This window comes from Chenopodium quinoa, unplaced genomic scaffold, assembly GCF_001683475.1.
Source record: "Chenopodium quinoa cultivar QQ74 unplaced genomic scaffold, ASM168347v1, whole genome shotgun sequence".
In the NCBI taxonomy this organism is placed as follows: domain Eukaryota; kingdom Viridiplantae; phylum Streptophyta; class Magnoliopsida; order Caryophyllales; family Amaranthaceae; genus Chenopodium; species Chenopodium quinoa.
The window spans coordinates 477153-490796 of NW_018742205.1; the positions used below are offsets into that span (position 1 = coordinate 477153).

The 13644-nt window shown below is 32.5% G+C and overlaps 1 protein-coding gene across 1 annotated transcript; it reads left to right on the forward strand.

Moving 5' to 3' along the window:
- Positions 1–671: 671 nt before the first annotated feature.
- Positions 672–5086, forward strand: LOC110727238 (autophagy-related protein 13a-like). Its single transcript, XM_021906807.1, has 4 exons — positions 672–1035; positions 1191–3003; positions 3107–3285; positions 4457–5086. The coding sequence occupies exons 2-4, from the start codon at positions 1639–1641 to the stop codon at positions 4767–4769; spliced, it is 1857 nt and encodes a 618-aa protein (XP_021762499.1). The 5' UTR covers positions 672–1035; positions 1191–1638; the 3' UTR covers positions 4770–5086.
- The last annotated feature ends 8558 nt before the right edge of the window (positions 5087–13644 follow it).

Here is a 13644-nt window from a genome sequence, read left to right on the forward strand (position 1 = left end):
TTTTTGAAGACTTTTTTTCACTAGGAAATCTAAAAATAATAACTTTAGAAAGTTTAAGGAACTAATTGATTAATTTATGTACTTGTATATTACCTTCCTGATAATCCAAAGACGAAGAGATAAATGATTTTAATTTTAACATGTCAAACAAGTCATTTTCCAACCACAATAAAACTAACATTTTCTAGGATTTATTTACTTACAATGGGGATGATAAAGCATAAGACTGTGTTTAAAGTCTGATTTGATTTGTACTTATTTCTTAATTTGATTAAACTTTGAACCTATATGTAAATAAAAATTAAAAAAAATAACAAATGAGATGTCAATAAATTCATATCACGTGAACTTTTTGAATATGAAATTTTAAAAAAAAAAAAATACTATAATGATATATTAGCATAAGAAAATGCAAATAAAAGTGAAATTTTTATAATTGATGTATTAGCATAAGAAAATGCAAATAAAAATTATGATCGGATATAATTTGATCATTTCTAAAATAACTTATATTCCATATAACTCAAATCAAACATAACTTGAATTAGAGCAAATAATAAGTCTAACTAAACTACATTCAATCCAAAGTCAATTCAAATTTAATTTATAATTACAAATACTACGGGATTAATTTCTTCTAATAGTGAGATGGGAGTAATTTCAAATGAATAGAACGCACAATATGAGTAAATTGTTCATGAGCTACTGTGGTTTTCAAACACTATTATTATTACGTCAAAAATAATCGCTTCCAATCCAATCCCTCCAATCCCTCCAATCATACATCGTTTACTCTCTCCTTCCTTATATTCTCAAACCTCATTTCATAGATCAAACTCTTCTTCTATGACTTCCACTCATCTCTACATACTTGTGCAATTTGCCAACAACCCATTTTCTTGATTTCCCAGAATTCCACTTCCCATTTTTAGATTCTCGAAAAATTATTAATTTCCCTTTTTTTAAATTACACGCTTCACGCAATCATTTCTATTAATTCACGTCTTCTTTCTGACTAATTCCCCCAAAATTCAAGTAAGTTCTTTCTTAATCCGTTGTTAATTTGTTGTTGTTTTTTAGTTGATTTTATGTTGTTGAATTCGATTGACTTGAAACTGAGCTTGCCCATGTCGTTGTTAATTTGGAATTCATAATTATTATTTTTTGCCTGTTGATTTATGGTTGATCAGGGTTATTGATGCATTTAGTCAACTTGTTATGTGATTTCTGCTGAAGATTGTTCATGCCCTTCTCAAAATTTTCATGAAATTTCTTAATCAAGTTCACTAATTATTCTGGGGTTTTTTGGGTGGCAATTGATTTTGCTATTTGATGCTAATACTGCTGGTAAAGTTGTTCCTTGGGGTGATTTAGTAATGCCCAATTGCTTTTCGGGGCGAAAAATTTGATTTCGGATGTGTTTTGGTCCTCGCTTTCGTGGGAAATCTGGGGTTCTAATTGCATTTTGGTCTCAGCTTGATGATCAGAATCTCGAAATTCTCTGGATTCGTATTGTGGGATTCGATTGCTTAGGTTACAGTCTTTGGTGCTTTGTTATCGCGGTTGAGCTAATTGAGCTGAAGGCCGGTATATTGCATTGTGTTACACCCAATATAACCCTTGCAGATTCTGAAAATTATGGATTTCCAAGTGAGTTCTTCATCGGAGCATGGAAGATTGGAGCAGATTATCTCCCAGTTTCTTCTGAAGGCCTTGCAAGTAATTCTAGAATCTAGGATTCCGTCGCTTAAAACCCAAGATCATAGTGGAGACTTGTTGTCTAATTCGAAGCCAAAAAAGACTGATAAATGGTTCAATTTAGCGTTAGGGGACCGCCCTGCAGCTCTGGAAAAGTTGCAGTCTTGGCATAGGAATCTGATGGATCCAATGGTAATTGATGTAATTGTTATTCGTCGAGGACTGGATGGTTCATCTGGTAATGGTTATAACTATGAACAGGTATTTGAAGAGGGAGCAGTCGAGACAGTTATTGAGAGATGGGTAGTTCAGTATGAAAATCATAAGACAATGCCTGTTCAGACTAGAGATGTTACATCATTGTATAAGAAAATGTACCAGAAATCAATCATACTTTTCCGCTCTCTCTGCTCAATGATGAGGCATTTGCCTGCTTATAGGATATTTAGGAACCTTAGTTCCTCGAGCCAACCTTCTGATGTTGATGTTATATATAAGGTATCATCTTTCAGCGACCCCTTCTCTAGGGAAGAGGAGCAAATGATGAAGCAATATAGTTTCAACCCAGTGGAGGCTGTAAATGGTAGGCTCAGTGTTTCTGTAAATTATAGATCAGATTTGTCAGAATTTAGTCTTGAAACTTCGACATCATTTCCGCCTGTAATTATTTCTGATTATGTTGGTAGTCCTGCCATTGATCCCATGAGGGCCTTTCCATCCGTAGAGAAAGTTTCTCATCCTATCTCATTCTCTTTAAAGGGAGCTAGAAATGCATGTCCAATGCCAAGTCAACGTCCTCATAGTTGGTCTAGCGGCATCCATTCAAATGCTGTTCACATAAAAAATTACCCCCTTAGTGGATCTCCACCTGCACACCGATTCTCAAACGATGATCCATCTTTGCCAACATATATGCAAGGCCAAAGAGTGCAGAATTATAGGATGCTTGGAGGACACCACAAAACTAACAGTTATGATGAATCTCTTTCACCTCCATTCTCCTCATCTTCATCTCCCCCAGCATACCTCTTTAGATATAGTCCTACCCAGTCCCGTCTAAGGCCGGAGTCAGCACCTGTAACTATTCCGCATCCTATGCTAAACAGAAGTCCTGCATACCTTTCTCCTAATTTGTCTGATCCAAGTAGAATGAACCTCCCTCCTTTCTCTCCAAGGAGTACAAAACCGGAACCTTCACCTCATGGGTCTTTATCTCCATCAGGAAACAGGTTGTCCAAAAAATTTGATGCATTACAGCCTGGAGAGCTGTATTCTGGGACTGGGAATTTCTCTTTTGGATCAAAGGTACTCTTTCAGATTTTTGCTGGAAACAAGGATTTTCAAGTTTTACAAAATTTTGATGGGTAGTTTTTAAATGTCTTTTGACATCGACTGCATTTGTTTTCAGTTGACTAGAGATAGCAAAGATGAATCTGGGCGGTTCTCTGGATTGCATTCCTCTAGCAGCTCTCCACGTAAGGCATATTCAAGAAGCTCAAGTAGATCTTTCCAGGATGAATTGGGTGTATATGACTTTTCATTACCATTTGATGTTGATGATGTCTATACATCAGATTCCCAAGCTAGGTACTTCCCTTTTTTACTTGCATTCTAATTGAAGTATTGCATGAATCTTTTTGTATTGTTGTTTCATTTTACACTATTTGAAACTGTACCTCTATAGTATTACACTTGAGTTGTAGTCATCATTGCCGTCACTGGATGTTATATTATTCAATTCATATGAGTGTGTTGCTCACATTGTCTGCTTATGGGTATGAATGTAAAAAGTGAAAATCATATTTTGCTTTATGTTATAGAAAATTGACCCCGTGATACCACTACAACTCTACAAGGTTTTCATCTTTTCTATCTTACTATAGTTATTGAACACCTCATCAGAACATAGTTAAGTTCCCTTATCAAAACACAATCACCTGAGTCTTCCTAGCCCCTTGTAGAGCGTTTAAACAATTTAATCCTTATTAATAAATTTGAGGAAAGCCATAGGGATAAGTGATTGTATGCATGAACCACATCCCCTAACTAGACTTGATATTGCAAGTACCAAAACATTAAATAAGGTAATTGTTTCTAAAGAGGAGAGCTTGTGTATCACAATCCGAGTGTTTTAGCACTAGCATTGTGGCGCACTCTTGCCTATCTATCGGCAAGGGTGTCAACCTTGTTCGGAAAAGGGGCTTGTGTGCACATAGTGACACAAGCAAGCTGTAGGGACATTGAATACTCTCCCACTGAACACTATATTGAAAGTATCATCGTTATGGATCTTAAGCCTCCAAAGCCTTAAGAAAAGTCCTAGGAATCATTAAATAAAGGATATACATGGACGTGAAGGCTGGATTCTAACAATTTGGCTGGATTTGTGTTGCTATTTGTTTCTTATTCTTACATATATCATATCTCATAGCTATATTATAATGTTCTCACTCTCGAGTAAAACCCCCTATTAGTCTTGTGGAATACCATATTTGATGCATCATGGTAGAGTTTGTATTAAGATCATTGAAGAAAGTACAAGTGTTGGAAGTTGGTTTACCTTGAGGTTTAAAATCTTTTTTGTGTGATACTGCATGAATTTTCTCAAAAGAAAAGTCCATTTTAGCCTGTAACATGTACAGCAATGGCTTCAGGATGACATTATATGCTTGTTTTTTGTAATAGCAACCTAAATTTGTTTCAGTATTTATATTCTTAAATTCCTGAAACCTTATGCTTCTTATGTCTGTTGCTGCAGTCAGAGTGTTGAACCGAAGAAAGGATCGGAATTCAATTCTGCATTGTCATTTGGTCGTAAGTCACAAGATGCTGCGGTGGGTGCTCTTGTTCACATGCTTAGGACAGCCCCACCACTACGTCAAGATTCAAGTAGTTATTCAGCCAGCTCTCAGAGCACCCAACAAGGGGGCAGCTTTGGAACTGCTTCTGGATTTTTCATGGCACGTGATGCCCTTGAAGAGCTTAAAAGTTACAGGGAAATGAAAGATTTGCTCCTCTCTAAGAGTGGAAACCGAGTGATTAATAGAGAAGACCTTCAGGCTCCGCCCTAGGATATTAAAGGGAGGAAACTATAGATTTATCATCATCAACATCTTTGATACGTATACGGTTATTGATCATATACACTGCAATAGAAATTTAACAAGAATGAAGATGTTGGAAAATCTAACGTTACATGTACATAGTTGGAAACTTAATTGTGACTTCATCATTGTTGAGTTTAGTTACTTACAAATCAGGTGTATTTGCATAATGTATCTAAACCTATTTGGCTGACTTTTTGCTAAATTTCTTGTTATCATATGTTCAACGCTGATATATATACTTTTTCAGTAAGATATTTTGCTTGGGGAAAGTTATGATTTTATTGGGAATGCAATAGCATAGATTAGTAAGATATTATGCTCACTATTTACCATAGTAGAGTTGTTGCCCAACATTTTAGGCAACTAGCATTACATGTAACGTGAGAATACCTTTAAAATGTAACTATCTACTCGTACTATACAGGGTACTCCATTGGTTTTTGTCATCGAAACAACTGCATCTCTATTAAAGTCTCAAGTACGGAATATGTAGTATTATTCATTTTTCATAATTTAATAACAACTCAACAAAAATATTATGTAAACTATTATAATACTCCGTAATATCAACTCAATAAGCAAAAATAAAAATACTACTCCGTAATAATAATACTAAACAAAAATAATAATATTTGTATGTATAATATTGGCAAAAGGACTGTTTTAGATCATCATTCGATCTTTTCACTTGTGGATATCCCGTATAAACGTGCATCATTCACGAGAAATTCCAAGTTTCTCAACATGAGAAACAAAACAAACTATGTTTCTCAAATGGAAAAGATGTAAATAAAAGCACTTTTTTTTACTGTCAAATAGCGGTTTTGCCTGTAATTTTACAAATTTAACCTTTTGAGAAACAAATTTTGTTTCTCATGTTGAGTAAGTGGGGCGGCCTCATCATTCACTGCCATTAAGATGAGGCGTGAAGGGCTGAAAAGCTAATGTCAAATAAAGTATTGTAAGATGAAAAAGAAATTATACAAAAGGTATAGATAGATTAGACTCTTTTCTGGTGATAGTGGCCTTGCTTTTTTAAGCTATTCTGCTCTATTGAAATTTGTCCCGCTCTGTCGAGCCCTGCTCTACTTGTCCAGAAGCTCAAAAGATTAGGGTCTCTCCATAATAGGGAGGGAGGGTTGGAGCCATTGGTTTCCCTCACTGCTAGGCTAGACCGCTAGAGGCACGAGTGGACTCTCATTACTTCATTAGACACACTTTATGGTTGTGTCTAAGACTATCTCACAATAAAATATTGGGTTTGTTAATTTCTAAGGAATAATGAAATGTTGTGTAAATTTTATTCAATGGAATTATTTTTTACTGAATAATCAAGTGACAAGCGTAAGTAAATATACGTAATATATGAATTTTTTTTTATTGAGTCTAGTCGTCCAGAATTACTAAATTGAGCTATAATGAAACTAATAGTAGAATTTTATTGTGTTCTTATAATATGGTGCAGATTTTAATTGTAAAAAGTAAATCTGAAGATTAGAATTCAATAGTTTACGAATATTACCATTATTCATTCATGTGTTTTGTTTTAATTGCTTAGTAATTTAGTATTTGATGGAGACAAATGGACAAAATTCACGTGGTTACTTGCAAGCAATCAATAAAAGGACTATGAAGGACGTCCAACTTGCACAATGTGTATTTTTATAAACGTATATTTTTAAAATATCAATCACCAATACTCCGTAATAAATTAAGTTGTCTATAATATCAAACCTAAAAATATCAGATTGGTGCACCACCTAAAAAGAAACCGACGGAACAATTAGAATAACGTAAAAGAAAGATTTTGTAAGTATATTTAATTTGCATATTATGGAGTACATTCTATTGAATAAAATACTACCCGTACTCCCCCAACCACAAAAATATACGGCCTTTTTTTAAATATTTTTTTTATTGAATATAAGTGAAAAATAATCATCCTCAAACATTGTCTTTTATATACGTTTCTCGAACATTACATTTCAATTCAATATTTAAATTTCAACAATTTGACATTTGAGGCCAAATAAAACTTAATATGACCTTAGAAAAATTGCAAAGCAAAATAGTTGACAAAAAGGGTAAGCAACTACGTCAACAATTTCTCACAAAAATTTGTTAGATACATTGAACCTAGACATACAAAAATCTCTTCTATAAATAGAGAATAACCCCTTATATTATTTTCTTGTGCCAAAAAATTGTACACTCAATTGCACCTTTTACCTCTATCCAAATTTCAACCAAATTTTGCATATTTTTCTCCTACCAAAAATTAACCTACTTGTTAACATATAATCTTAGCAAGCTAAGTTAATTAATACAACAAATATTATGGCAAGTAATTTCGAAGAAAACTATGATCTTATGAAGCGTAACGAAGAATTAGAGAGAAAATTAAGAGAAAGTTTACTAAGAGAAAAAAAGACAAAGGAAGAATTGTATAGAGCATTAGAAAAGGTTAAAGTGGCTGAAGATGGAGAAGAAATGCTTTGTTCTCAGTTAGGAGATCTTGAAGCTGAATCTGTCGATCAAGCGCGTGATTTTCAAGCTCGACTGTTAGCTTTGATGGATCAACTTTCTCATGCTCAACAACTTCTTCAACTTCATTCCATTTCCATGCATTAAAAGAGGATCATATGTTTAATACGTACGAGTGTCGGGCTTGTCGTCGGGGTGTTTTATTTCCGATGTTTAGAACACGACAGTTGTCTGTATGGTTGTGTAATTTGAACTAGTAAAGTAAAAGTTGAATATAGAGGGAAGTAGTGGTATGAATGTTATGATTTATTTTTTTGGGCATCATCTTGGAAGTTTTAGGGTTGTTTTTTTTGTTGACTATGTGGGTTGAGGTTGGATGAGTATTATTGTACATATATAAATGGAGTATATAACTATGTAACTCATAAAATTTTGGTGGTGATGGATCATCTTTCTATTTTTTTTTTTTTTTTGTTTTTTTGTTTTTTTTTTTTTTTTTTGGTTTTGTGAATTAGTGTAACTCCTTGTTTAAGATTATGAAATATTATTGTCTAAATATTTTTGTTCTTGTGTACTCGTAGGTATAATTTTGGTTTTCTTGAAATCGTGGGATTAAATAGCTTAAAAATCAAAATGAAAAAATATTCAATTTAATATCTTAATTACAGAATGTAAAAATTGTATAAATTTGAGTATAAATCATAAATAAATTGTCAAATTATATGTGAAAAATGCTAAAAGTCAACGTAGTTGATATTTACAAGTCATGTTCTTAAATCTTAATTGACTTCATAATCTGCAACTTGTAATTTAGAAGGCAGAATTTCAACTCTGTCTTTTTGAGAATGAAGGCGTTTACGACTAAATCAATAATTTATCGCAAATTGAGGATAGTTGTTCCTTTATCTAAATTGTTTTTTAGGTGAACCAACTAATAAGGAAAACACTCAATTCTTCATATTGAGAAGAGTCTTATGGGTATTTGTTGAAATCTTCTCAATAAATAAATTATTAATTTTCAATTGTTAGAATTTATACTTATTGATAATTGAAGATATTATTGATCAAAGATTAACATCGGCATACATGTTCAAGATAAATGGGACAAGTATTTAAAAACGGAGGGAGTATTTACATTTAACTAGAGCGAGTAAACCAAAAACAAATATTTACAATATTTTACGATAAAAATAAGTTGAGACATTTAATTAAATTAAAGTGGAATCGTATTTGAGATAAAAATTTAATAATGTGATTCAATAATAATATAAAGGAAAATGTTATACATAGCCCTTAGGGCTACATATAAGCATTAAAAACACTCTTTAAAATTGTTTAAATTTAGAAAATCATGACAAAAACACACTAATTACACTGATCTACTCGTGTTTTTGTCATGAATTCCTAATTTTATACATTTTTCAAAAGTATTTTTAATACTTATATATAGCCCTAAGGCCTATGTATAACATTTTGAAAATAATAAATTAATTAATGAGATATGAAGTGCTTAAGGTATAAAGACTATAAACAACTTTAGCAATGTGTTGTAGCAAATCAAGAAACAAGTAATTTAGTTGTCCGAATCAACTGATAAAAAATGGTTAAAGAATTCATTCAAATCAATAAAGTATGATGTGCATTTTTTAGCCATCATAAAAGGGACACCCCACACACCATCACTACATTCAGTCATTCACTATATTGTCTATATACATAAAGTTGATTTAAAGACAGGTGCTTATACTACAATTTTTCTTTACTTTGGTATAGTAATCAGATATTTGTATAACAATCAATTTTTTTCAAAGAAAAATCTCAAGAAAGAATTAATGACATTAGTGAGTTGGTATTGGACCGTTGCTTCATCCATCGCAAAACCTAATAAATTACTCATAAGTACTTCAAACTATTTCTTCCTTCGTATTAAAGAATCCTTAATCAAGAGATGAGCCACCCTATAATAATTTAGGTTTTAAATTCTACGATTAATTTTACCTTGGTGGAAACCTCATCTGATCTTGTAATTTTGAGTTCACGAATTCATTCGAGTCTCACCAACTATATTTGTTTGGAAGTAATGAGATTCATTTACCTCCTTTTCTGCTTTCTAGCATTAACTTACGGAGTTGCATTGACTTAACGCGTAAGAGGTGGTGATTTAAATGAATAAAATTGATAAAAAAAAATAAAAAATAAAAAAAAAAGTCTAATAATTTGTCTCTCGGTGAATCGAGTTCGACTCCCAATCCCATAAATCCACATAAATAATTAAGAATTTAGGATGGATTAAATTTCACAAGAAATATGTCAATTTCTCTCCATGACTTATCCATTACAATATATCTTTGTTTCTTTCATGAACAAACATTAAATCACCTCTCAATTTGGCTGTTCCTGTTGAGGCATTGATCATGAAGCACGCATAATTTGTCCTATCTCTTGAATTTATTATCATAAGTCTAGCTTAGGGTAAGTTTATTTTCAAGACTCACATACAAGACTTGTTTTTTTTTTTTTTTTTTTTGCAATAATGTGGTGCAAGATCATATGTAGTCTTGAGATGAGTTTTGAAATCTAAAACTCATCTTACAACTCTACAAATTGAAAAAGAATTCTGATTTTTTTTTTTGTTGGCCAATGATGAGCTGTCAACTCATCAACTCAAAATAGTTATTGATATTTAATAATGAGTGTTAATATTTTTTAGGAGGTTAAGTGAGTCTGAAGTGAGTCTTGGAGTAATGTGCTAAATTAGAAAAAGTTTAGTATGAGTCTAAATAATAAAAAATAATTTAAAGTTAGTGGAAAGTTGACGTGTCAGAGTTTGAGTCTTGGGATAAACTTGCCCTTAATATGATTGGACCCCGACACTCGAGAGAGATTGTTATATATATTCGGGTGGATGGTGCATTCAATGGTATTTGTGTTACTCATTTGATGATAAAATGAGCAATAATAATCGAATTGAGCAAACAATATCCTTGGATACACGGTACACTCGGAGGTATATAACAATTTCTAGGCTCGCGCCGGTAATATTGTGATCTTTTATTTCGTTTTAAACTATTGAGTGGTTACTGATTTTTCCTTTTACTTATTGGGATAATATTTTATTGTATTCATGCTTGTATGACAAAGCAAAGAAATTAACACTCTAATTAATAACCTTATCTAAAGAATGAGAGGCTTAATAGATCAATTAATTATATGTATTATTATTACTTTAATTTCATTTATGAGCCTGGGCCATATTTACAACGGGGCAACATGAGAGAATAATCTATATATGTTAGAAGATAAGAGAGTGTTAGTTGTAACTTAAAAACATGCCGATTACAAAGTAAGAGTAGTGTAGCCTCTTAATTAAGCTTATAGACTAATTATCTTTCTTTCTTATATCAATGTGGGACATGTGTGACGACAATATGAAGAAAAATACTACTCAATACTCCGTAAAATTAATTTGTTGTCCACAATGAGTAGTCGTGTATTAGACTATGTTGATATACGAATATTCTTTTTCTTTATCCCACTCAAACTAACTTTAATTGGTTAAAAAAAAAAAAAAAACAACCTAACTTTAATTGGTTAAAAAAAAAAAACTTTGAACAACTTACAAAATACAAACCCTTTTGCAAATTGTACACCGTAGTAAAAAAAATTATGGCACCTTCATTTCAAAAAGTCATGCCTTTTCAATTTAAACCCTCAAATTAGCTAAAAAATTATATTGTCAAAACCCCATTCTTTCTCACCATGCACTTCTGATCCTTCATCGATAAGAAGATTAAGAACTAAGAGTTCGTTTTGTACAATTTACATTAATTATAAATTAAAGATTAGGTGTACCTATAACATCAATGATGTTGATTTTAATCTGACAACAATAAAAATTTAAAATGAAAAAGCAGAAACAAAAAATGATAACATATGGAAAAATTGAAAGAATTTGACTCTTTTATTTGTTCGACTATCCAGCCAAGATTAGGATCGCTTTCAATAATCAACAATATAAAAAGCATATACCGTCGATATTATTGGAGTTATACTCCGATACTCCTATTATTATATTAGAGTACTAAAGTTTTGGCATAAACGATCATCCACAAATACCACAACCAATCGAGATTTGAGAGCGACTTTAGATTGAGTAGTTTACTCGAATTTCTCGTAATACCTATAATGTAAATCATTAATCATATTATGAAATTAATTTATGACATATAGCTAGGCTTGATTCATGCGGATTCTAGTTTAGTAGGTGGATTATACCTAGCATTAGCAACGTCATCTTTGAAAAAAATTTGCCTGCTACATGAATTACATCATTTTTTGATATTGATATTTATCTTGTCATTTTTTAATCTTCACCATATAATATCTCATAGTGCTTGTTACGCCTTTTTTATCATTATTAATGGTAGGCCATAATGTTCGCTTGGAGTAAATAGAACAATAAATACTTGTATAGTGGGAAATAATGCAGTAATGAGAAAGAAAGAATGAATCCAATCAATGGGTTAATACTTAATTGAGGGTTTGAGGCTCCCACCACTTTTTATTTTTCTGAAAATAATACAAGCACATATTGGTATCAGGCCCCGTTCACTTCACCTTATTTTTGCTTAATTAAAATTAATTTTTTTAAACTGAAATTATTTTTTACTGAACAAAAATTATTTTTACCGATTCCTTATTATATTTCTTCTTTACAGTAACTGATTTTTGCTGAACTGAAATTATTTTTACTGAAATGAAATTATTTTAACTGAACTGAAGTTATTTTTACTGAATATTATTTTTTTTAAGGTGAACTAAACAGGGCCTTACTTTTCAAAAATAAAAATAATACTCCCTTCATTTCTAAATAAGTGACATATATTTGACTTCTTTTTTCAACATTCATATACCAACTTTGACCATCATATTATAGTAACTTATACTGATACACGGAGTATTTTTTATTTTATCATAGATATATATTATACTTCCTCCGTCCCTTTATTTTTGCCCCATTGTTAGTTTTTGGGTCAAATTTTGAAAACTTTGACCATAATTTACCGTTAATTTATAAAAGATAATATAGTCATGAGTAGTCTGGTTAGATTCGTCTCATTGTATATTTTATTAATATCATGTTTTATAACTTTTGCGTATATGGAAATAAAGATGTAGACGTTTTAAAACGCGTCTTGGAGACCACGCAGAGTCAAATCGGGCAAAAAAATAGGGAAAGAGGGAGTGTATTGTTAAATAAGTAGCCATTCATAAGATATTCTACAATACGAAGTATCCATTTTTTTTTATATATTTTGCTAATACTTAATCATATATATGTATATCTAAGATCAAACTAGTGCATTGACACATATCAAATTTAATTATGTTAATTATTTAGAAATAAATAGAATACAAAAGTCAAAATAATAAAAAAATAAAATAAAATAAAAAAATTCAGTCGTAGTATACGAGTACGGACTACGGAGTACTCTGTAACAAATATGAAGTACTTGCAAGTGGCTAATGCTATACCTAAGAAGCTTCTACAGTTCTACCCTACCACGCTACTATCAAATACCTGTGATGCACGGACACGCCACATAATAGGGGTGTCCGAGTCGACTCGCGTGTCCGACACCGACACGGGTGGGACACGGTACGATACGTCTCGGACACACCAAAATCCGTGTCCAATTTTTTTTTTAAAAAAAACGATGCATGGACACGGACCGTGTCACCCCTAGACACGGCCCGTTTGGTAGTGGACACGCTAATTTTGCATTTTCCTCAAACCCTACTGCTCAATTGCTCATGTCCTCCTGCCTATCTCAAATTCAATCCTCTCTGCTTCTTTCTCTCGTCACTCAAACACCAACAAGGCAACAACTGGAACTTCAGCCTCACCGCAACCTAGATTGTCTCCGACTGCCGTCACTCGTCACCGGCTGACCGCCGCTCGTCACCACTCACACCGGTGTCGCAGGTGTCATTCTCCGTCCTCTCTTTCTCGAATTTAACGGAAACCCCCTTTAATCTTTCCCGTCGCTCGTCGCCCTCGCTCGTCACCGCCGGTGCTCTCAGTTAATCCTCTCATTCTCGTTTTCATTTAAATTCATCCCTTAATTCTCGATTTTTCTTGTTATAGTAGATTTTTTGGTGTTATTGAAGAGTTGAAAAAAATTTCAAAGTGTTGTGATGTATGATTGGAGGAAGAGACAGAGAGATCGAGAAATGGGAGTTTAAGAGTGAGAAATGATAGATGAGAGGAGAGAGAAAGGAAGAAGAAATAGTGTTTACTTGAGTGTATTTGTGTACTTGTTTGTTTACTTGTTTAGATAGATGAGTACCGAAT

Excerpts from the sequence above, each read along its gene's own strand:
- LOC110727238 (XM_021906807.1), top strand. The coding sequence starts at position 1,639 with ATGGATTTCCAAGTGAGTTCTTCATCGGAGCATGGAAGATTGGAGCAG. Across the intron at positions 3,004-3,106 it reads ATTTCTCTTTTGGATCAAAG|TTGACTAGAGATAGCAAAGA; the intron begins GTACTCTTTCAG and ends ATTTGTTTTCAG. Across the intron at positions 3,286-4,456 it reads ACATCAGATTCCCAAGCTAG|TCAGAGTGTTGAACCGAAGA; the intron begins GTACTTCCCTTT and ends CTGTTGCTGCAG.